The sequence below is a fragment of the Lutra lutra genome, chromosome 6, assembly GCF_902655055.1.
Source record: "Lutra lutra chromosome 6, mLutLut1.2, whole genome shotgun sequence".
Taxonomy (NCBI): domain Eukaryota; kingdom Metazoa; phylum Chordata; class Mammalia; order Carnivora; family Mustelidae; genus Lutra; species Lutra lutra.
In genome coordinates, this window is record NC_062283.1 from 98,662,018 (window position 1) to 98,687,570 (window position 25,553).

Here is a 25,553-nt window from a genome sequence, read left to right on the forward strand (position 1 = left end):
GCCTCCCCCTCATAGCTCAATAGCACAGATGGCTTAGTCCTTTTCCCGCATCTTGAGGAAAACACTCCTGGCTTTGGGGACTGCCTCTGTTGCAGGAAGAGACCCAGACATGGCAAAAACCCTGATTCAAAATTCAGCAGGAAAGAAACTAATGAAGAAGTGTATTTCTGGAGACTCAAGATAAAGGAAACTTAAAAATCTCTTAAGTATAGGTTTTCCAGTAATGGAGAGCACATGTTCTTTTCTTAGAAATTAGGTTATAGCCATTTTTTTTTTCTTTTCTTTCTTCCTTTTTTTCTTTTTCTTGCTTGGTTATAATGAAGTTTCTGGACAGGCCATCAAAACAAAAACACGAGGTCTATTTTGGGAACTGCTGTATGCCGGGGCATTCGTTATACTTCTCTGTTGTGTCAGGCTAAGTACATCACAGGAAGACTGAGTTGTCTTTGCCTAGAGGCACCTGAGACTCTTTGTATACAAATAGACACGAGCAGAAAAGCGAGCCTGAGCCAAAGTCCGTGGCCTCCTTTACTCCAGCAAGCAGACAGATCTTTCAAGAGCAGCACAACCAAATCCTGCAATTCTCTTGAAATGCTTGGTTCTCATAAACCCAGGGGCTGTGTTCACCTTTGGGGTTGAAAACCTGCTCAGTCTTCACAGGTTCTTCTTAGTATTGTTCTTCCATAATTCACCCAACAACTGGTTTCGTACACATGGGACGTATTATGAATTTCTGTTATGTAAATGAGAAACAGTATGGTGAGGTGGGCGAGGCATTGGGCCCCTCCAGTGCTGGAGACGTGGCTTCCAAGCCCAGGGTGTCCCTATCTGGCCCTGAGTCATTAGCCACGTCATCACTCCCAAGCCTCAGTGGTCATCCTGTTCTGTGATGGGGATTGCCAACAAGAGGGTTGTTTTTTTTTTAAGAGGTAGAATTCCATATAAATTTAAAGTATTTCATTCTGACCTTTGTGTTTCTCCTTCTCTGTGGCCCCATGGAGAGCTCTACTATGAAGCAAGGCTCAAGAGAAAAGAAAAGAAAGCAACCTAGAACTTTCCCTGTATGACATTTGGAGCAGCAATATAGTTTCTATAAAATCAATTTTATATGATTTTAGCCAGAAAGGGTAAAAGCACACTCCTGGTTTTTCTTCTCCCCATGACTGTTTCCTAAGTCCCATGGCTCCTTCACCTTCTTCTCCTGACCCTGAAGATCAGATTGCCGTTGAGCCCAGTGCTCATCCCACATCTCTTCACTGTGTTCTCTTGGTCTCCTAGCTTTAAATATGCACGTGACTTCCAAATTCTGATTTCCAGTCCTGAGCAGTGCCCTTGAACTCTAGACTCGCATACCCAACTGTCCCTTTAATATCTGCACAAGGATGTTCAGGAAGCGCCTCGGACTGAGGGTGTGTAGAGTAGACCTCTTGCTTTCTTCCTCTGCTCTTTCCCTACTCAGCCTTCCGTGTCAGGGCCACTGCCTGTCATGCCAGCACATCACCTAGGTCTCTCTTCACCTGTCACCTTTTCAGAGACACCTTCTCTGTCCATCCCAGCAGGAATTCTCCCCACTTCCTGACCTGCACCCTCCACCTCGCTTCTCACCCCCATCTTTTGCTCCAAGAGCACCTTCAGGATCTTACCTATCTTATTTACTGCTACATTCTCAATACCTCAAAGGATGCCAGACTCGTAATGGGAGTTGGATGAATGTTTATTGAAGGGAAGAAAACGAATGAATGCGTGAGAAGAAAGGAATAAAACAGTTGAACAAAGAATTTGCTAAAGACAGAGGTACGATGGAAGGAACTGGTTAAGTGCTGGGATGCTATCCCTTAAATTGTTTTGTTTTAATCTTATTTATAAATTCTTTATTGAACTTTATTTGAGTTCAGGGAGTGTTAAAGTTAATTTAGAGATTGAGGAAAAAGTATTTACACTTGGGATCTAATAGTAGTAGTTATTGATGAAAAGGTACTTCTAAGATTGGGTCCAGAGACTAAATGCAAAACTCAAATTATTTGATACTTATGTAGATGTTCAAAGTTCAGCAGAATGCTAATTACTGTATCCTTGTCGGTCCTAGTCATGGAAACCCGGGACCCTGTGCTGAAGTTCCCATCCTTTTTACCCTGTTGACAGTGAGCATGATGGATAGAGAGCGAGGCTGACAAACCTGCTTCCAGCCCAGCCATTCCCAGGCCTGCGGCTTCTGGCTGTAAGAAGGTGCTCCGAGGAGGCCTCTTTGGAACTGACTCCTAAGCATTAATTTCTTCCACCAGGAGATCAGTAAATGACCCTTTCCACCTGCTGCCATCCAGGTTTGGAATCTGGTTACATCACTGACTTCTGCTCCTGCCGGATGAATTTTACAATCAGTCTCAAGGAGAAAGATGGCATTTCACATCACTGCTCTGCCTGCCAGCCTCTGTTTGCAGGGACAGTTCACTGCGTCCAAATTAAACTTTATATGGTGTCATTTCCCCCCTTTGCAAATTGATGAGTTGGGGAGCTGCACACTTGGGAAAAACGGACTTGCTGTTCTTTGGCCAGTATCTAGATTGTGAACTTGTGAAACCTTAAAAATAAAACCCTCATTTGGCACCGCAGGATGAATAAAGGAGCTGTAGTGCCATCTGCTGGCCACCTGGGGGAAACGCAAACATTCGCTAGAAGAAGCACCTCTTCTAATGAAAAGATCCAAAGTGCCAATCTGAGGATAAATTGTTAAATATGTGTGATAATTTGAAGAAAGTAGATACATATTTTAAAAATTACAGGCTAGCATTTTATAGAGGAAAATGCATTTATATTTTGTGATAACTGTGAAATAGTGAGAGCTTACCTTTGTATGCAGTGTGGGTTCTGAAATATATTTGTGGTAGAAGACATTCCCATTTGTCAGGAAGAATGAAAAATGGGTTGGAAAATAGAGATTGGCCTTTGAGTTCTTTAAGAATAGGATGTAAACAATTTTCTGGACATTTTTTCTAGAGAGGAAGAGTCCAGCATCTGATGGAAAGACAGCTGGGCTGCCCATGTCTAGGGAGAGCTCCCTCTTGGCCTCTAACCAGCTGGTGGAAGCTTGGACCACTCCTGTAACTTCTGGAGGTCATGTTCCCTATTGAATTGGGATTGGATTCAATGATGGGTAAAATTCCTTACAACTCAGTAAGGGACTATTACTGTAATCAGCAAAGGACTGAAGGAAAGTAACGTTTCTCTAGGCTATTTTCCCCGTGAAAATATTTATTTATTTTCACTTATTTTTGTGAGAGAGAGCAGATCAGTGCATGGGAGCATGTGGGGGATGGTAGAAGAAGCTGCAGACTCCCCATTGAGCAGGGAGCCCAATGCAGGACTGATCCCAGGACCTTGAGATCATGAGCTGAGCCAGAGGCAGACACTTTACTGGCTGAGCCACCCAGGCACCCAAAAACATGTCTTTTAGGAAAAGTAAAAGTTCACATACATATTTGTAATTTATTACATAGTTAAGTAGTTGATCAAGGGCTAGGGGTATTTCATGTCTTTGGTCCTTAGCAATTAGGTCAAGAGTTTCCTTGTACCTTAGAGTGATTTTAAAAATAACTGTGCTGCTTTCTTTGCTGTAGCAGGTAAGGCAAAAGCAGGGGATGACTGTGCTGGGAGGTGGACTGGTGCACCTTACTATGACTTTGAGCTCAAAATGCAACAGAATAAAATTTGAATAAACAAAATACAGGAATGCAAACTTCAGCTCACATATTCTTCCTTTCTTTCTTTTTCTTTCTTTTTTAAGATGGATTGATTTTGCAGTGAGAGAGCATGGAGTGGGGAGGGGCAGAGGGAAAGGGACAAGCAGTCTCCATGCCGAGCAGGGAGCCTAATGCAGGGCTCGATCTCCTGACCCTGAGATCACCACCTGAGTCAAAACCAGGAATCAGTCCCTTAACCAACTATGCCACCCGCACACCCATATTTCTTTAGAAGGATCTTCTGCTTTAACCCCAGCTAGCTAGCCAGCTCCCTACAGTCTGCTCCCTACTGCCACTTTGCTGTGCCCGTACCTCCTTACCTCTGTGGCCCTGAGCACTTAAATGACCCACAGCTGCTGTTGCTTCCTTTTCCCCATCCTCCACCCCTGGCCCTGCCCTCCCCTTCCTCCTGCTGTTGCTTCTCCTGTGTGCCTACTTCTTTCTTCTTCGCTCTTGTTTGTCACATCAGGAGTCCCATTTCTTTGTAATCACCCATGTACCTCACTCATGATAGCATTCAGTACATTTTTGCTGAATGAATTAAGAATGGAAGTGTCTGTTTAAGTAAGTCTATATTTAGTCGTTTTCATTTTTGCGTGGCTTAGAGGGCAGAGAGGAGATCCTTGGAGCTAAACCTTGGCAAATTTCAGTAACAGGGTAGGTTTTCCTTACATTTTCTATGTTCACAGCTAGTGGTGATGGGAAAGAATGCCTTCCGGTCTAGCGCTCATCTTCAGCACCCGAGATGCCTCCCCTGTTTCTTTCTGAGCAATTCCCCTCACGGACAGTAGAGGTCTGTTAGATTTGTGTGAGAGTCAGCAACGGTCCTCTTCTCTCAGCCTTTGGCTTGGAAGGTGCTTACAGGCCCAGCTGTTGTGCTCACCTGGCCCCCAGCAGTCAGCCGGCATCGGTGGCCCTGCCTTGAAGAGAGGTGTGTTATCCCAGGTGGCTCTGCATGACAGAAAGCCCCATCCTGCTTTCTCTGGTCACCTCAAATCGTAGAGGTCCTTTTCACCCATAAGGTGGGCCACACATCGCTGTTTGCGTGCTCTTCTCTTCCTCTGGTCGCCTCAGTGTAACACAGTTCTGGCCTCCCAGCCTCTATCTCCCCATGCGTTCTCCCATCAGGAATGAGTTTTTGCCACATGCCCTCCCCACCGCAGCCTTCCTGGCAGGTGAACGTAGTTAAGATTCAGGTATGAACCCCCTGAGGATCCTTGTGTTTCTGTCCGGATACAGGTTACTTCTTCCTGACTTTCCTTATCCACACTTGTACACCGAACTTACTACCCTCTAGGTTCTGGACCCGCCCAGTGAAAGGCTGTGCTCCACTCTCCTCTGACCTTGAGGTTTGAACTTGCTTTGGTTTCTTTCCTTCCTAATTTAAGTTGGTATCTGTCTATGTGTGTTCTAGAGAAACAAGTAATTGGTTTTGGGTTGTGTTCGTGTTCCAAGTTATTTGGATCTGTCTGTATTTGTCACAGGCTGGCAGCCGCAGTAGGGGGCGTGTGGGCCATTCTGGTGTCCAGACACATGTTGATGAACTTGGACACATTTTTAAAAACATGGAATTATTTGCCATCGCTTAAAAATGTGGAGCTGCTTTTTTGCTTTTGTTTGTTTGTTTTTTAAAGCAGATTTCCTGGCTTCTCTTCGAACAGAGGAGGATCTAGCAAGGCAGATAGCCTGCCTGCCAACCATCAGCTGCCGTCTCCTCCCTCTGTGTGGGGCGTCTCATTGCCCACCTTTCTCCTGCGGCCGACCGCCCTACTCAACGCTGGCCTGAGCAGCTGGCACTTGTGGTCCTGGGCCTGTATTTTTACTACGATCTGCTTTCTCTGTCCCACTTACACAAGAGACTTCTCAGTGGCAGTAACTTAACGTGTGGCTAATAGTTCACAGAAGTGGATCATCAGGTGATCGTCTAGTGAAATCCATTCCCTTCATTTAATAGAGGTCGTACCCCGGAGTGAGTCTGCAATAAATGTTGACAAATGGTTCCTAAGTGTGTTTCTAGAAAGGCAGCAGCTGGCTAGATAAGGCTAGTGGTAAATACTGTATCAGAATCTCCCTGGCTCATCTAGGTGGTGATGATGCCGGGGCGGCCGAGATGGGAGGGTTTTCGGTCCTCGCACAAAGGTAAGGCTCCCTAGTAATCAGACATGTTTTTCTTTTCTAGGAACATTCTTCCTAAGTCAAACTCAGAAGACAGCTCTGTAGGTCAGTATTCCTTTTCTCGGTTTAACAACCTAAATTATTTTAATACTTTATAGAACACAGAAACTGTGAACACAACAAAAACCACAAAGAATGTTTGCACCCAGGAAGAAACACTGTTAAGATTTTGATACATCTCTTTCCTCTCTTTACCCCTGCCTGTATGTTTCCTTTTAAAACTAATTGGTTTCATTCGCTGCATATTATTTTATAAGTTCTTTCAATTGAATTCCATTCAATTGAGTAACATCCTGAGCATTTTCCCACATCGATTAAATATTCTTTACAGTAAAATTTTGAAGTCTGTAAATTCCATCATATGGGATGGGCCACAATTTAAATCAACCATCTCTTGTTTGCTGAACATTTAAGTTGTCTCTAATTTTTGCTCTCAGAGAATTGATTCTATCTGAAAAATCCTTCAACCTATCCCTAATCATGTCCTTAGGATAAATCCTTTGATTTGGAACTTTTGAATCAAAGACTATGCACAATTAAGGTGTTAAATATTTTATATTTCCTTGATTGTAAAACCCACTCTTGATTTAGTAACATCTTTTCTGTTGGGTCAGAGCAAGTCTGGCAAGGTCGTTATGATAAGAAGCATAAGTGCTCGGATCAGGTTTTGATTTGGGTTTGAATAAGGAGTCTTCAAACTCAGTGGTTAGGGCCTTGAGCAAGTCACTTGCTTCCTGAAGTGTCCACTTTCTCATCCACTAAATGGGAACAATAATACATCCTGTTTATTGCCATATTAAGTGAGACAAGCCATTAAAGAACAGGGTGCCTGGGCATGGTAAGTACTCAGTACATGTTAGCTGCTATTTATTTTTCAATTTGCACCTTCATTTTGGAAACATTAAAATAGAGGAAGGGGAGAGTATATTCTCCAGGAAAAGAAATATGTCATGATCCCGAATTGCCTGAGAGGAAAGCTGAATGAGTGATGGCCCTCCTTCTGCTCTCACTTTCTGTGCTAGTATTTGCTGCAGCTGGAAAGCAGCAGGTGCCCTCACACCCCCCTCCGAGGTTCCAGGTACCAAGAAAGTCTCCTCGCAGCAGGCGTGGGCTTCATTCCAGAGCTCCAGGGACCGTCTGCACTTACATGAGGGCCTTTGGTGTTCCCACACGGTGCCATACAGAGCCCGGGAGCAGCCCCAGGTTGCCACGTGTCTGTGCTGCATTGGCCAGCACCACCAGTCTAGACCTTGGAAACCAGCAGCCCATCTCTCCACTGGGCCATTTCCAGTGGCTGCGTAGCAGCCAGGGACACCGAGTGGTGACAGTGACAAAGCTGTTGCTGTGCATGTGCCCCGTCTGCATGAGACCTGCTCTTTCATTTCATCTTTAAACACAGGGCTAGTCTCTTACTTGCTCTTTTCCTTTCCTTTTGCTTTTTAAAAGGCATTGTAGATCAGCGATGATCGGAACCCTAGCGAACACTGGAGATGTCTAGCTACGGCAGTGAGATGGTTTTCCCCTGCAAACAAGGGCAGCTGTCCCCAAAACAGTCCAGGGGGTGAGGGTGGAGGAGGGGGAGGAGGGAGCTCCGTTGGGAGCTGTCACAGCAGGATGGCAGTCTGCTTTTCTCGTCATTGTACCCCAGGTCAGCTGCAGATAGTCGGTCAGTAAGTGGCCTGAAAGCCAGAGAGGCAGGAGCCCGCTCTCCCCACCTTGCCTACCCTGCAGCTGCATCCCCTACCTCCCAGCAAACTCGATGCCACAGAGTAACAGCTCAGGTCAACCCCACGGGCTCCCAGAGCCAGCTCTGAGGACTGACGGACAAGCACACCCAGGACATAATCACCCTCCTGTCGTCTTCATTAGGTCTGCAACAACAGAAATAAATCAAGGGGAGATCAACAACAGGGATAATGACAAAACAAAGTTCACTTCTTAAAGTGTTCCATTTGTGGTTTCGTTGAAATAATTGTGGCCGAGACCCGAGGGGGAGACTCGACCGCAAGACAAGACCGGGCAAAATTAGACACACTAGTTAAACAACATCAAAGTGAATACACGAATGTGTGTTTTGCCTGCCTTTTTGATGTTTCTTTATTTCTTGTCTTAACCCCACTGCTCTATTACTTGCTGCTAGGAAATTTGCATTTCCTTTAAACAACTTTTTAGGCATTTCCAAGTCTTTCATAAACCGAAAGAGAAAAACTGTCTTTTTGTGAAATCAAAGTATTCTTATAAGCTTTGAATTATAAAGAAGAGGCTACTTTTGTTATTAATGAATTTATTGCTTGTGCCTTTTTTTTCCCCTTTTATTTTTAAAGGAAAAGGAGATTGGAAGAAGAAAAATAAGTATTTCTGGCAGAACTTCCGAAAGAACCAGAAAGGAATAATGAGACAGACTTCAAAAGGTACTGTGCCACAGCTGGCGGACAGTAGGTCCTTTTAGCTCCCAAATGTTGAAAAGCCTGTGCCCACTAATCTAACTGGAGGCGGCCAGTCAGAAGCACTCGTTGCCTGGGCCCGCAAAGATTCCAAGTTTTCTGACAGTCCTCTCGTGACTTTTAAGACTTCATCCCAGTGGGTTTCTTTTTTTTTTTTTTTTTTTTTTAATCAAAGAAAACAAAATGAGGAGAGTTGGCAGGTCTTCCTTTTCATAGATCTGAGAGCAAAGACCAAATCTTTCGTTTTCTTGGTCACACCAACCTCAGGAAGATCTTTACTCGCCAAGATCTATCCCAAAAGGGTTGAGCAAGTCAGAGCGTTTGTTAGTTTTGGACCCATCCCCCGGCCCTGCCACTTGGGGCCTTTGCAATCTTCTGGACTGGAGATGCTTTTCTGTGGCAGGCCAGTGACAGGGTTGTTGCCCCTGGAAACTCTGTCCCCTGGTCTGACATCATGGGAATTTGCCCGGGCTGCTTTGTGGAGGGAGCCCTGCCCTCCTCTTGGCCGTGTCTTTGTTGTTGTTTATATAGTAAGTAAATATGTCATCCCTTTGAGGCCCAGTTATATAATTTATGTTTCCCCGGTGTTCAGAGGGGAAGCAGACACAAAGCCGTTTCTCCATCCCAGCCCAGCCGAGCAAGGTTATCGCGAGATGAACGTTCTTAGTGGCTCACCAGTGACTGTTTGCGTTTACAAAATCACAGTGTCCTCCTCTGTTCAGAATGCTGCTCCAGGTGCTCATACACGTGGAAATGAGACACGTGGACAAGGACGGCATGTATGCAGTCACACACCTGGGACCCCAGCCGCATTGACTGGGGTTATTCCAGCTGTCCTGGTTTAAGGCTGATTCTTCAACATTCCCAGTTTTTACTTCTGCTACCACTTGCAATTCAAAGTAAATCTTGGATCCTGACGATGTCTTATTTAGAAAGAAAGGAAGGAAAAAGAGTGAGAGAGAGAGAAGGGGATGCAGGGATCGAGGGAGGAAGCCAGCAGTTTACTGGCTCATGTGGTTTTTTTTTTTTTCAGAAACCCACCCAGCTCCCTGGCATTCCCTCCACCCTCGAAGGTGACGCACATAATAAAATGAATCAAACCAGCAGGCTTGTCTCCTAACCCAGCACACACTGTTATTCTTCCCAGACAAGTAGATGAGTGGTGAAGAGAACTTGGAACTTTCTGGGCTGATTGATGACAAAATGGAAATGAGATAGGGAAACGCAGGGGAACATAAATTCCAAGGGCTGGCCCTGACTGCAGTGGTTTCCTCTGGGTCTGCAGCCAGACTCTCTTACTGGCCCTCGACGCCAAGGGCACATCAGCCGTGGCCAAGATCCTAGTGACATCGAAGCTGGTGAAGCCTGTATGAGAAAGAAGGGGCAGGGGAAGGATGAGGAGCTAGAAGATGGGTTTACTCCCAGCCAGTGCATTACCACACGCTTCCACTGACCTGTCCTTCCTGACATGCTAACCAAACATACACAAGCTGGCGTGGCTCACATATGTCACAGGTAATGGCAATCTGTTTGCTTTTCAGGAAAGCACTTTCGAAAGGTCCTATAGGGGGATTCTCTTCGCCTCAGCAGTTCTGGCTGCCTTCAGTTTTGGTTTTCATTTTGTTTTGTTTCCTTTTTAGAGGAAGGGTTGGGGGAGGGAGAGAGAGAATCCCAAGTAGGCTCCATGCCCCATGCAGAGCCTGACGTGGGGCTCGGTCTCAGGACCCTGAGATCATGACCTGAGCCAAAATCAAGAGTTGGACGCTTAACTGACTGAGCCTCGCAGGTGCTCCTGGTTGCCTTCAGTTCTGAGTGGGAAATTGAGTTCTTCTTACAGTTTGAATACGTATTTATGATGAGACTTTCATTTTTTTTTAAAGATTTTATCTATTTATTTGACAGAGAGGGAACACGAGCAGAGGGAGTGGGAGAGGGAGAAGCAGGTTTCCCACTGAGCAGGGAGTGCCAATGCAGGCCTCCATCCCAGGACCCTGGGATCACGACCCGAGTGCAAGGCAGACGCTTAATGACTGAGCCACCCAGGCACCTCTGACAAGACTTTCATATATATGCATTTATAATAACCTTCCTTCCAGTGAACCAAAATGCTCCCTACCTGTGATTTTATTTATTTGCGCCTATCCTCTTAGGAACAGTGGTCAGATTGCTTTATAGGAATCTAGGATCTCAACAGGCCACAGGTCTCATTCTGCAGCTGACTCTGTGCCCTTAATATTAGGAAAAAGGGGTCCCTCCCACTGCTCTCAAAAAGATTTTCTTCTTGTTCATATTTGAAATAGAAGGACACAGAGGACCATCAGCCGAAGGAGCCTTGGAATGCTTGTCTGCTCTAGGTGGGTCTTTAAATCAGGTCTCTGCCCCACCTCTTACTCCAGACTTCCTGTCAGCTTTCTTCCAGAACTCTTCCACTAGGCCCTGGATCAGAAAGGCTCCAATCATTTTGAAGGATTTGTTTCTATGGTAACATCCCTATGTTCTCAGAGCCTGTTTCTCAGTAAGATGGGCTCGTGGGCTTCCCCAGAAGTAACCCAATGGCTCCTGTTGCTCAGCAGTAACGTGCAGTGTGGGACAATGCCCCTGAACTTTCTCCTCTAGTCCCGACCAGTGACCTTTCAGGATTCAGCATTCTGTTTTATCTTCCTTTTTTTCCATTCCTGTCTTTTGTCTTCATTCTCTAGGAGAAGATGTGGGCTATGTTGCAAGCGAGATAACAATGAGTGATGAGGAACGGATTCAGCTAATGATGATGGTTAAAGAGAAGATGATCACCATTGAGGAAGCCCTCGCGAGGGTAAGGGTGCAGAGGCTTGGTTTACGTTTGTGAGAACTTGACCCACTTATGTGGAAAAATGTTTGTGGAGTTTGGGGAGTTGCTGTAGACTGTGTCCCCCTTGCCCCAATCCACGTGTTAAATTCTGATGCTCAGTGCAGCTTTATTTGAAGGTAGGGCCTGTGGAGGTGTCTAGGTTCTAAGAGGGGAGCCCTTGTGAATGGAATGAGCTTACAGAAGAGGCCCCCAGAGAGCTCCCACACCAGAAGATGGTGTTCTGTGAACCAGGAAGCTGGTCCTCACACAACACTAAATCTGCCAGCTCCTTGATCTTGGACTTCCCAGCCTCCAGAACTATGAGGAATTTCTGTTGTTTATAAGCCATCGATTTATGGTAATTTGTTATAGCAGCTCTAGTGGACTAAAACAGGGGCCTCAAAAGTACAGGAATGTATTACTTAAAGTAGTATTTTGATGCTACTTTGGTGGTCATCAAGTACCTATGTTATCAGATGAAATACCAAATTCCATTCTATTTACTTAATACAAGCATTCCATGTTGTGAATTTTCATTTCTGTATTCGGTGACTACACACATGAATGAATGGCAAATATTTTTGAGCTTTGGACCACTTTAATGAGGAAAATGATTCTCTGAATGCCATTAGGAAATACATAAGCCTTATAAAAAGATTGACAGGAATATAATAATGATAAAATTATTAATAAAAAAACAAAGTGAAACTTAATATAGTACAACTATTGTAAACTTCCATTCTATAAGATGCAGGGCTAAATTCTGAATAATTCAAAAGTTAAGCCTTAGGCACACCTTAAAATTTTACTTACTTTTTCTTCTAAGTAAAGTATTGTATTAGTATTAATATATTTATTTCTAGGTATTAGTTATAGTTTCATGTGTCATATTTTTTGCTCTGAGCTGAATTAAGCACTGAAAGAAGCCTGACTAATCCTCAGGTACTGGAGTCGCATTTATGATAGAGAGAGAGCAGTGAATAAGAGATTACCTGCTTGGTTGTTGCCTAGCAAACTGACTGATGGAATCTTGGGTTTCCACTTAGAGTAGTTGGCTTGGTATTCTGTAAGCAGTCCTAAATTAGGCAGGTTTAGAAACAAATGAAAACTTTTAAGTCACTAAGGAATTATTGAATGAGTTATGACTTGACCATTAAGCAGAATCTTAAAGACCCAAAATCTTGAAACCGTGACAAGCACATTCGGTTTAGTTTCCTGTACCTGACTTTAAACCTCAATAGTTTAAAAAACAAAAAGCTTTATGTATTGTTGAGACAGCCTTCGGGGGGAATAAAGCACTTGAAGGGAGTGGGAGATGAACAGGGTTTAGTCAGAGGCCTGAGGGCCAAGGCCACCTCCAGATGCCCACCTGCTGGCTTCTCTTGCTCTGTCCATTTGAAGGAATGGAGGTGAGCTTGGTCCTTAGTGTCTCTGGTGGACCAAAGTAGTGCTGGACCAGAGATGGAGCAGGTGACAGGTGGTGACTTCCTGTCCTTGCTGCAGATCCACCTTCACCCCCAACCTAGTCTGTCTATTCCTCCACACCTTTGGCCACCCGGCCCAGCTGCCAGTGGAGGCAGAAAGTCCACTATGGATTTTCTATCCAGTTCCATTCCTTGAAAGTGGCTTCCAGCTGAATACCTAGAAAATACATGGGAGACACATGGAACTGTATTTCGTTTTACCGTGGTAGACCAGATGTTCACGTACCTTCTGGGGAGGGATGCTACTGCACTGCTCTTTTAAGAAGGAAACATGAGGGGTGCCTGGGTGGCTCAGTGGGTTAAAGCCTCTGCCTTCAGCTCAGGTCATGATCCCAGGATCCTGGGATCGAGCCCTGCATCGGGCTCTCTGCTCGGCAGGGAACCTGCTTCCCCCTCTCTCTCTGCCTGCCTCTCTACCTACTTGTGATCTCTGTCTGTCAAATAAATAAATAAATAAAATCTTTAAAAAAAAAAAAAAGGAAACATGAAGGTCAGGATGCAGAAGATGCCTGCAGTCATCTGACTACATGTGTGTGGGAGGAGAGTAGCATGTGATGGACCTCCTCCAGTGTTTGTGGAGCAGAAGAAAATACGAGAAGTGGCCTTAACATAGTCACTTTTAGGCAGCTCATTTCTATAACTGAAAAGAAAGGAGTCTTTTCTAAGTTGGGGAGAAAACAATTAGTTTGAAGCACCTTCTGAGTTGATGATGTTAACAGCTGCCCATCATTTATGTGGAAAGGAAATCGGAAGTTGACTGGATGAGAAGGTGGCACAGCTGTGTGTGTATTTGGGTAGCGGCCTCAGCGGTGCATCTTGTCTGTCTGGGGCCCGGGGTGGGGCAGGGGCTGCAGGGGCTGCGGGGGCTCCCCTGCCTAGTTTCAGGACAGAGCTCATCAAGACATCGAGAATATTTTCTGTAAGGCAATCCAGAAACACAGATTGAAGAACAAAACTGATGACGTTTTTTAAAGTCTACTAGCTTCTGCACACAGCGATGGGGGTCCTTTGACAGCTGATGAAGTAGCGGGGAAACCTTTTGGCCTGCTCTTGGCAGGGCGGCATACAGCCTCAGCTACTAGTGCCTGGATGGGCTGCTGTTTTGGCCAGAGACAAAACACTTCATGAAAAATGTTATTTAGAGCAGAAAACAGTCTATGGAAAGGATCTGCTGCTTTTATGACTAGCTCAGGGATCTAAATTTAGTTGATGATTATACTAACAACAAAAACAAAAACCTTAAGACTTAGACCTCCTATAATGACCATGATGGGAATGTCCTTCAGGACCTCAGGTGTATGTTTGTCCTGCTGTCAATCAGATACTTAAAGACCTATGGGTAGAACATCTAAGTTTACTCCTGACAGGACAACCGAGTATCAGGAGAGAAATTTGCCTGTGTGCGATTTGGAGCGGAGAGTATCCCCAGTACATCCTTGTATTGGGGAAAATTTTATCTAATGTCAAAAACAGTTTGGTCCATTATGCTTTATTTGTGTGGATTTGATCTCATTGATGGATACTTTCCCCCTGGGAAGTATACAGTTATGATTCACACACCTGAAAACCCGTTATTGATACCAACAGATTAAAATGAAAAAGGCTACAAGGAATTAATATGTAAAACACTACCATAAGCTGCAAAAAAAAAAAAAAGCATTTGAAGAGAATGAACTTTACGAAACACTTCTGTATTTCTGTATTTTCTTTGAGTGTGTAATTGAAAAAGACAGCAGCTTTCAAAAAAAACAGCTTAACTTATGATTTTTATATTTTATTAACTAGTAGTTTCATCAAGTCTATTGGTTTATCGAACATTTTCTAATAGCTTTATGATGGATATATACTATATGCGCTTTAAGGAAATCAAGCTTATTCATAAAACAAAATTGTGTAGGGGGAATCTAGGTAATTGGCATAGTCTACGTAACACAATTTTTAGGAGCGTACATAGCTCTTGGCAAGTAAGTTCAGGGTACTTAGATCTTGGGCTGGTTTTGCAAGGTTTAGAAGGCCCAAGAGATACCTAGATGCCACTGGGTATTCATTTGTGTGGGTGATTTTTAGTGTAAAACTCAGTTTTAAAGCTTTGGCTAAAAGAGAACACTGTTGTTTTGGTATGACGGTGCTCAGCAGTGATGGAGCTATGTAGTAGAAAAATATGTCCTTTGACATTTTAACTGGAAGCACTGTCTCTAGGAAATTGAGGGAGATCTGTAACCATGATTTGATAATCCTATTTCCTAAAATATAATTATGAATACAAAAGACTACTCATGTTAACTTGATCTAATTCCTAAATATTATGTATTTATCCATTTGATAAATGTGTGTCTGTTTCCATAAGGTCACACCTGTGTGAAAGTCCAAAATGAAATATTTTTTTTTTGTTTTTAAGTATTTATTTGTCACTGACTTGACTGCCGCTAAATAAGGGAAGGGGACAGGAAAGCCAGAGGGAAAAGCTGGACAGAGATGTGGTTTCAGGAGAAATCTAGCCTTACCCCGATCCCATAGGGAGTGGGGAGCTCTGGAAGGTGAATTGCATTGTGGAGTTGTCCTCCCAGAGAAGAAGAGACTTGAAGCTGATTGGGGAGGAGGAGGCAGCCCTCTAGGCATCTGTGGGAAACATCTCCTCTCAATCATGGAAAGTTCCCTAGAGCAGGGTGTAAATGTGAGCCACATGCACAGTAACTGAGGAGTTGGGGAACACTGGTGTGAACGGAGTCTGGACATCTGGTATACCAGAGCACAAGATTAGGAACTGGGAATATATATATATATATATGTATATATATATGATGATTTTCCTCGCAGCAGCTTCTATGCATCAATCACAGAGATTTGGACAACCAGAGAGGCTCATGGAGAGAGTCTGTAGGAGAACAACAAGGTGATTGTAGTTTTTTGTTTTTTTTTAAATAGGTCCCATGGGTGAAAATTGGAGAGGATTTATCTCAGAGAAGAATGTAATCACCATCTCCATGTATATGAAGGATTATTAAACAACACATCTTCAGAATGTACTGAAGAGTGTTTTGTTTTATTTTGTTTTAACCTCTACTGAGGACAAAATAAAAGGAAATGAATTTAACTTGCAGCTGGAGGGGATTGGGATTAGATACAATACAAAAGTTCTTTTCTCGTAGAAATGGGAACATTTTAGGATCTCCTCAAAGGTTTCTAAAATAGCATTAACTGACTGAAGATGGCCATCCCTCTAGGAATCATGCCATAGACTTCAAGTATGAGAAAAATATAAGACTGAAGAAAATAGGATGTGAAAGAAGTATTTGCTCCTGAGACAGACACATGCTCACATACACACACACACACACAGACATAGACATGCACTTGCACACTTTAAAACTTCTGTCATGTTAAAGCTAGACATTTGCTTCAGAACATCTAAGTTCTCAGATGAAATCATCAATTGTCTTTCCTCTGTGAAATTATATTTAAGCCAAAACTTCTTTGGGAGCAAAGTAGAATATAAAAATGTAGTTGTAAAAGTAACTAACCAGGTTGCATTTTTCCCCTGTAAGATGCACTTAGAATTCTTTTTAGAGATCCTGTTTTATAACTTGGAAACATAGCATTTTTAAATTAGAAAATTAAAAAGCAAGGTAAATTTGGGTAGAGTGTGAATTTGAATCTCTCTCTGAGGAAGCCTTGCTACTCTCAGACTCCAGAGTTGATGAAGGACAGGGACAGATAGAAGAAAAATATCAAATCTGTTATGATCGACTAGTTAGGAATTTGCTTTGTTTCAATTAAAGATGAAGCTCATTTAGTGGCTTCTCGAAGTTAGGCCTAGGTGCAATATGGAAGTATGGCAGAGACTTGGAGAAAACAAATGATAACCGTGTCTTCCAGTCATGTGGGAAGAATGTAGCATTTCAGAAACCAGAAAATGTGGAAGGAAAGACCATTCTAATATATAACTTAAATATACCATAAAGATTAGAGCAATATCCATGTCCCTAATGTACTAGAAAGATTAAAGTGCTACTCGCAAATAGCAGAAGTTCAAACCCCTGGAGCTGACATGAGCTGTGAGCTCTCTTTTATTGGGAACCACAAGGCTGTGTTCGTCATGAGTCTGTTGCTTTGGTACGGGTGCTAAGTTTTGTTGCGTTATCTTACATAATTCTAGTAATAGTTCTGTGAGATAGTTTATTGTCATCTCCATTTTCCAGATAGAGGAACTGAGGCACAAAGGAGTTAAGTAATTTGTCCCAGCGTTCCAAGCTGATACTTGGTTCTGCAGCCAAGCTCTTACCCATTAATCAATACTGTCTGCCTTCCCATGTCTATCTCCTGTCACAAGTATGTGCAGCAAAGAATTTCATGGTAGAAGTGATAGTTTGCAAAGTTGCCTTTTCCCTAGAGGGATGTTGTCAGCATGGTGGCTTTGCCATGTCCACACGGCTCCAGTGGTTGAGGACAGTCCTAGCACCTTTTCCTGGGCTCTTCGGTCAGATTGTTTCTGTTTTTTGGCGTCTTGATTTATAGAACATGATTTCATCAGTGTGAAATTCATAACTAAAAACTGCTTTGTAATAGAATTTTAATACAGTGGTAACTTAACTGTATTGTGTTGCAGAGTTAAATTTCTATGTGTTTGATGAAAGCACGCCTAGAACTTCTCACATTTGCCATTCTAAAAGACCTTTCTGTTCGCTTAAACTTGTCCACTTCCTATAATGTTTCACTTGTCTATTTCAGAAAGTAGAAAGGGAATTTCCAAACCCAAACTGGAGATGTCTCGGAACATACTCTAGATAGCTCATTATTTTCCTCTCCTCCACAAGGGTCCCCAATAAGGCTCATAATATTTGTTAGGTGAGAACAAGGAATTGGTAACTTGAAACAGTCAGTAGCAAGAAAAGCAAGTGACTTTAGAGAATCTGTTTCAGGCTTCCACCTCTGTTTCACCAAAATGCCCATAGTCTACCACGTTGTGTCTTCGACAAAGACAGGTAATTCAGAGGCCAGGCTACAGACAATTTCTGTTTTTGAACTTACAATTGAACTGAGAAAGATGAGTATTGAGGCTGGAGGGTCTTGGAGGGAAAATCAAGGTTCTTTTTAGAACACCGAATACAAAGAATCTGTTGTGTCTGTCAGTTTGATGTAGATGAAAAATCACAGGGTAGGGTGTGCGTCTTCCTCTCAGTCTGGGGAACCTTGTCTTTGGCTGGCACTGAGTCCCCAGGAGCGGCATGAAGAAAGTGCCCAGAGCATTCTCACTGCTGCCTGGTAGGCAGCCCTGGCCATTATTTCCATGTCAATTTTCATTTTCTTTCGTTGTAGCTCAAGGAGTATGAGGCCCAGCACCGGCAGTCAGCGGCCTTGGACCCTGCCGACTGGCCAGACGGTTCTTACCCAACATTCGATGGCTCGTCAAACTGCAATGTAAGTTTATTGTTTCTGAGCAACTTGATCACTTCTACTACAAAATAGATTTTAGCCAACTTCTGCCTTTGAACTTCCTTCTGCCACTACCAGCTCCCACCCGGATCTGAAAAGAAGCGTCTCTTCTGACGTGTTACTCAGTTTTCTTGATGGACTTATCTGCAGTCAAAATAGTGCTGTTGATTCTGTTATTTCATAATTGTGGTAAATTATATATAACTTAAAATTTAACCTTAAAAACATTTTTAAGTTAAATTAATATTCAGTTCATTGGCATTAAGCACATTCACGTTGCTGTGGCATCATCACTAAAATACACATCCAGAACTTTCTCAGCATCCAAAACAGAAATTCCATAACCATTAAACGGTAACTCCCCTTCCATAAGTTTAGGAAGCCACCATTCTACTTTCTAGCTCTATGAGATTTGACTATTCTGGATCCTTTATGTACATGGAATCATACAATATTTGTCCTTCTGCTCTGGTTTATTTCATGTAGCATAATGTTTTCAAGGTTCATCCACATTGCAGCATATGCCAGAACTTCATTCCTTTTTTAAGGATAAGTAATACTCTACCATATGGATATACCACATTTTGTTTATCCATTTGTTTGTTGATTGACACTTGGGTGTTTCTACCTTTTGGCTGTTGTAAACAATGCTAGTATGAATATTAATATATGAATATCTGTTCGAGTACTTGCTTTCAGTTCTTTTCAGTATGTATCTAGGAGGAGAATTTCTAGATCACATGTTTATTATACGTTTACTTTTTAAAGGAGCCACTATACAGTTTTCCAGTATGGCTGTGTCATTGTACATTTCTGACAGCAATGTGTAAAGGTTCCAGTTTTTTTTACTTCTCACCAACACTTGTAATTTCCCCCTTTTTTGTTAATAGCCATCCTAATGGGTGTAAAATGATGTCTTGTTGTGACTTTGATTTGCATTTCTCTAATGACTAATGATATATATATACATATACATATGTATATATATATGAAATATCTACTCAAGTTCTTTGCTCATTCTTGAATTGGGTTGTTTTATATTTGTTGGCTGTTGAGTTGTAGGAGTTCTTTGTATATTCTGGCTATTAATCCCTTATCAGTTGCATGATATAAATAGTTTCTTTCATTTTAGGGTTGCCTTTTCACTTTCTTCTTTTTTTTTTAAGATTTTATTTATTCACTTGACAAAGATCACAAGCAGGCAGAGAGGCAGGCAGAGAGAGAGAGAGGAGGAAGCAGTCTCCCTGCTGAGCAGAGAGCCTGATGCAGGGCTCAATGCCAAGGCCCTGAGATCATGACCTGAGCTGAAGGCAGAGGCTTAGCCCACTGAGCCACCCAGGCATCCCAACTTTTTCACTTTCTTGATGTCTTTTAATGCATGAAAGGTTTCTAAGTTTGAAGTCCAGTTTCCCTTTGCTCTTGTGTCCAGTTTCCCTTTGCTCTTCCCTGTGCTTTTGGTGTCATATCCAAGAAAGCTTTGCCAAATCCAATATCATGAAGATTTTCTCTTGTTTTCTTTTCAGAGTTTTATAGTTTCAGCTCTTAAGTTTAGGTCTTTGGCCCATTTTAAGTTCATGTATGTATATGATAATTGCATACAGGTCCAACCTCATTCTTTTGCAGATAGATACCCAGTTTTCCCAGAACCATTTGTTGAAAGGACCGTTCTTTCCTCATTGACTGGTCTTGGCTTCCTTTTCAAAAATTAATTGACCATATATGCTAGATTTTATTTCTGGGCTCTCTTATTTTATCCCCTTGGTTTATATGTCTTTCCATTGTAGGTATTACACTGTTTTGATTAATGTAGCTTTGTAGTAAGTTTTGAAATCAAGACATGTGAGCCCTCTAACTTGATTCTTTTTCAGATTGTTTTAGCCATTCAGGTCCTTTGAGAGTTCATATGAATTTTAAGATGGGTTTTTCTTTTTCCACAAAAGATGCCATGAGATTTTGATAGAGATTGCAGTGCATCTGTAGTTGATTTGGGTAGTATTGTCATCTTTTTTGTTTGCTTTGGTTTTTTTTAGTATTGTCATCTTAATAGTAGGAAGTTCTTCTGATCTATGTACCTAGGGTATCTTTGCATTTCTTTATGTCTTCTTTAATTTCTTTCAGCAATGGTTTGTAATTTTCAGTGTATACGTCTTACCTCCTTGGTTAAGTTTATTTCCAAGTATTGTATCATTTTTTTAATGCTTATTTTCTTTTTTCACATTTTCATTGCTAGTGTATAAAAATGGAACTTATTGTTGATCTTGTGTCCCTCAACTTTGCTGAATCCATTTCTTAATCTCTAACAGGTTTTGTGTGGTAGAATCTTTAGGGTTTTCCCCATAGAAGATTGTGTCATTTGTGAACCGAGACAGTTTTACTTCTTTTCTAATTTGGATGACTTTTATTATTCATGCTATTTTATTTTTTTTTAAGATTTTATTTATTCATTTGACAGAGAGAGCACAAGCAGTGGGAACAACAGAGGGAGAGGGAGAAGCAGGCTCCCTATTGAGCAGGGAGCCAGACATGGGGCTCTGTCCCTGGACCCTAGGATCATGACCTGAGCCAAAGGCAGACATTTGACTGACTTTACCCAAGCGCCCCTATTCATGCTGTCTTAATGTGACCAAATGTGCTTCCTAGGAGGTCCACAGGGATCGTGGGAAGAGTTTCGAGTTTCAAGCAGATATCTTGTGATGCCATCATCCAACTACAGGGAGTAAGAATGGAGAGAGTTACCCTTTTTCATGTATTATGTAATTGTTTTTTTTTGTTAGGTTCGTTCTTTCTTAAAATCTGGAAGCAACTCTACCTCCATGTCTTCAGCTTCTTGTCTCCTCTCGTCTGTGCTCTGTACTGGTAGTCATCGCTCCAGAACATACCTCTCTTCTTGCAAGCTCCTGTTTTCAAAAAGCCTGCTGGTTTTCCAGTTCTGTAAGATAAATTCCAAACATTCTGGCACACTCGAGACACTTTGCAGTCTGGCTTTAGTCAATATGTCTGCTCTCCTCTGCCACCCCCATACCCCTAATAGCCTCCACTCCATCCACACTGGACCCTGCCTGTGTTACTGAACACACCTTGTATTGTCCACACTCCACTTTAATTCAGGCAATTTCCTCCGCTGAGAATATCTTCCTCCAGATTTTTCCAGGTAAAATTCTATTTGTCCTTCAAGATAAAGTCCAACTGTCACCTCTTCTGAAACTTCCTTTAGCCTTAAGTTTATTTTATTGCTTCCTATTCTATGCCTTGTTAAACTAGCATTGTACATGAAGCCTGACCTTTATCCTAGAGTATAGGAATTCCTCATACACATTGTAGCCTCCTTGGGAATCATGAGCTCTTTGAGCAAGAAAGGCATACTGCATTCCCTTAGTGTCTCCAGTGAGTGTCTCAGTGTCCAGTTCATATGGCATGTTCAAAAAGAAATATTCAGTGGACAAAGTTGTATTTATTTATTTATTTTTAAAGATTTTATTTATTTATTTGACAGACAGAGATCACAAGTAGGCAGAGAGGCAGGCAGAGAGAGAGAGAGAGAGAGAGGAGGAAGCAGGCTCCCTCGGGAGCAGAGAGCCTGATGCGGGGCTTGATCCCAGGACCCTGGGATCATGACCTGAGCTGAAGGCAGGAGCTTTAACCCACTGAGCCACCCAGGTGCCCCCAAAGTTGTATTTAAATGTTCATCTCCCCCGGCTGCTCGAAGAGCATGTTTCATGTCCTACACTACACTTCTTTGCATCTAAGCAACAGATGATGGCTTGTCAGAAGTAAATGTAAGCTTTCCATTATCTCCTTGTCCCTGATTTCCTGAGTCAAGCACCAGATTTCCATTTCAACTAAAAAAAAAAAAAAAGAAAGAAAAAAGAAAGTAAAGAAAAAGAAAGAAAAAAACCCAGGGGATTGTTAATTTGAAAGCCCTGCTTTGTTGCTTTTGTGTGAGAGACTGAGATGTTACCCTTTATAATAATAAATGTATCCTATGCTAGCCAGCATTGTGTGCTGGGACTATGAGGTGATCAAAAGAACCATGTTCATGGATTTCAGTGTACCTTTTTCGTGTCTCATATCCCCTTGTCCTGAAGTCTAGCATAACATAAATGTAAATCATGAACCTAAAGAAGCATGAAGAATAAATACAGTAACTCAGGACTGATGCTATTCAAAGCCCGCTGCAGGAGAACACAAAGACCCAGCTGTCCATCGTTGGGTCTTCTAGCGTCAGGCTCACTGTATTCTGTCCTGATTAATAGCATCTGAGTCAAAGGGGAGGTTCTAAGACTAACACAGACCTGTGTTTCTGACACACACTCACACACTCAGCAGGGAGAGAGGCTCATCACATTTAGGAAAAGTTAATATAAATTAAGTACGATAATGGTTTTGAACGAGCTGTTCAGAAAGCATTCATTATTAGGTATTGGTTTTTAGTTATTAGCCACCTTCAGATGGTAAATCAGAACCATCACCTTGGTAGAAATTGTCAGAAGAAAGTGGGTACTTCTTAGAAGTTGGACGTTCATTCCCTTGAGCATATTTTTGTTCATTGAGGAGACATCTAGAAAGCGCTTGCTGTATACCCGGCTTACTGCCATAGCTAGTCAGGTTACAAAGGTAGAGGAGCAGGAGACATGGGCCCTGCCCGCCCTGACGGAGTTTCCCCAGTAGCGCAGAGGTTAAAATCACCCCCACATGTGCTCACACAGACTCACACAGATGTCATGTACACACTCACGTTATTAGCTTCTCAGCAGACCGTTTCTTCGTAGATGATGCAAAAATGAATTCAGCCTGTTCTAGTTGGCACCCTCCATTTCCAGTACAATCTTCCAGAAGCGCCGGAGCGACTTTTTGCTGAGAGATGTAGGTGAAGACAGGCCATTCGGCAATGGAGTTTGCTGAAGCGATATTATTTACGCTGCGTATTTTGCTAGCTGGCTTCGCGCACACGGCCGCACCCATTTCCAGTCACGCTGCACATTCCTACAGCTGACCGCCAATGGCACTGAAGTTTGCTCGAACTTGATTGCAATCTTAATGTATGTAACTCTCGCCCCCTTACCCTACCCCACAGCCTGTCCTCTGTTTTTATGGAGACTCAGCAAGAAACTCCAGCCAAGATATTCCTTCTCAATTATGCTACATTCGCCTGATAGCAGAGTAATTAATTTCAGATAATTCCCGCTGTGTCCTCCTCGAGCCGCCGTGGGTTAGACGCTTTGATTATCTTTTGTGCGAGAGCCCAGGCTTTTCAGTTGCCTATTGATTCTTTTCTAGACTGAGATGTAAATAGCTCACTGGCCAGAGCTGGGAATGTCCAGGCCATGAAAGTTTCAGGGATCACAAGCCCTTTGTCACGAGACTCAATGCCTATATTGATGCCTGTCGTGCCTTAGGATTTCATTTGCACTGATTTCATAGACTCCCACCCCCATAACTGACATTAGATCATTGCGTGTTGCTTCACAATAAATCCATATTCACATTCCTGGTTTCCAAGAATGTAAAGTACTAAAGATAGTTACCAGGGGAAGTGAAAAATAGCTCTCTCTTTGCCAGAGGAGAATGTGTTCTGTGCTGTTTCTCATTAATAACAAACTTCTGTTGTGAGTGTTAGAGTTTTTAAAAAGAGTTTCTGGTTTGAGTCCTTCACTTGATTCCTTGCTAAATATCTGGACATACATTTTAGTATTTTTCATTTTAGTTTGATAAATTTTGTTTTCCTTTGCCTCCTATAGGGGGAAGTTTTGGGAGTTCTCCTTTTCAGTTTTCAACTTTTGTGCCTTGAGGCTCAGTTTACTTTCTCGTTAAGAAAACATTTAATGAAATGCTGTCCATCCTCTGGGGGTTTAGAGATTTGTACACAAGGAGTATGTTTTAGTAAATCATAATTTTGATATTTCTACCAAATTGGTAGGTAAAACTTGGTGATCTGTATTTGGTTCTCAAATATTAAAAATGCTTGCAGTGAAACATCTTTCACAAAATGTTAAATTGTAAATTGTTTAATTATGATGCGATATAAGTTATTTTATGAGACTGACGCGCTGCCTACTGCACTAAGGAGGCAGGTGAGATATAAGTTATTTTAAAAATATATGATGTTAAAGAGAAATTAAAGCAACAACAAGGATAAGAAGGCACAAGTCCATTGTAGACATTTATTTTGGTCCCGTCTGTTTGTTTCACTTGATACAAAATGTGTTCCAGGAAAAAATTGGAATTCTGTGTCTATACTGGAGCTCTTCACTAGGATGAAGCAACTATGGTGAAATGTTCCGTGAAGGGAGTTATTTTGTAACACAAGCCATCGTTTTATAATTGATCTTCTACATTTGGGGAAATTTAGTTGGGAAGTATTTGTCCAAGGAGGGGTCTAACGTTCTAGCTGAGGCATAGCAACACCTTTCATCCACCTGTGCGCTCTTCATGGCCTTTCCTTGCAGCCAGCTCTGAATATATTTTGCCACTAACTGGGTTTGAGGCACAGGAGAGCCATGGGTTGAACTGTGTCCCAGAGTTTGGGCAACAAAGACACATCAAGTGCTCACTTCCACTTCTAACAAAATGCTATTTTAAGTGTTTCCTTGTCTGAGGACTTTCAAAGTCTCAACTAAAATATCCCCATGTGATGAGATGTTTTGGTTCACATAATGCAAGACGGTTAAGTCTTTTTGGGGCTTCCTAAAATTATAAACTGTAAACTTGTACCTCATTGTCAGGCAGGTTTTACTTAGCCTTTCAGAGTCCTTTCACCTGCTTTTCTTACAGCCGCTGTTGCGTGCAAGCCAGAGGCTTCAGGTCTGGTATTTCGAAAGGAGAAGCTGCCACAGCCTTAGTCTACACTAGAACTTCCTAAAAGATAATGTGAAGAAAGCCAGGAGAGCATTCCACAAAGTCACCCTTTTTTTTTTTTTTAATATTTCATTTATTTATTTGAGAGAGAGAGAGTATAAGCCAGGGGAAGGGGCAAAAAGAGAAGGAGAAGCAGACTCCCTACTGAGCAGAGAGCCCGATGCAGGGCTCGATCCCAGGACCCTGAGACCATGACCTGAGCTGAAGGCAGATGCCTAACCGATAGAGCCACCCAGCTGCCCCCAAAGTTACTTTTTTAGTGGTTCTTGTGGTGAATGGCTTGATTTCTATTATGGCCAAAGCGAAGACTCACAGTTTAATAACCTAACACAGAATGTAGTGGGAGAGCCGAGCCCATGCACATGGGGTGCGCCTTCATGGACAGATTGACCTGTCCTTCTCATTCAAGGGGCATCCATATATTGATGCTCTTAAGAGTCTACCTATTATGGGGTTAATCAGATTTTTTTTTTTTAACTTGGCTATCTTAATGTGTTTATTTTGAATATGTTTCATTTACTAGGGTGGACTTCTAGACAAGGTGTTTAGGTTAAAATTTATAGAAGTTTTATACTTTAGAGGTGTTAGTGTTAGAAGG

The 25,553-nt window shown here is 42.4% G+C and overlaps 1 protein-coding gene and 1 pseudogene across 4 annotated transcripts in view; both read left to right on the forward strand.

The window, feature by feature from the left end:
- Positions 1-25,553, forward strand: part of SASH1 (SAM and SH3 domain containing 1) — a 315,208-nt gene that overhangs the window by 231,589 nt on the left and 58,066 nt on the right. For 3 of the 4 annotated variants that reach the window (XM_047732173.1, XM_047732172.1, XM_047732170.1), the window contains exons 5-9: positions 5,917-5,957; positions 8,237-8,323; positions 10,657-10,710; positions 11,056-11,168; positions 17,984-18,085. In XM_047732173.1, the coding sequence (XP_047588129.1) occupies positions 5,917-5,957; positions 8,237-8,323; positions 10,657-10,710; positions 11,056-11,168; positions 17,984-18,085 (397 nt within the window). The remainder of the gene's footprint in view (positions 1-5,916; positions 5,958-8,236; positions 8,324-10,656; positions 10,711-11,055; positions 11,169-17,983; positions 18,086-25,553) is intronic. The other variant, XM_047732171.1, reaches the window with a different exon arrangement.
- On the forward strand, positions 12,645-13,996 carry LOC125102546 (lanosterol 14-alpha demethylase-like; annotated as a pseudogene).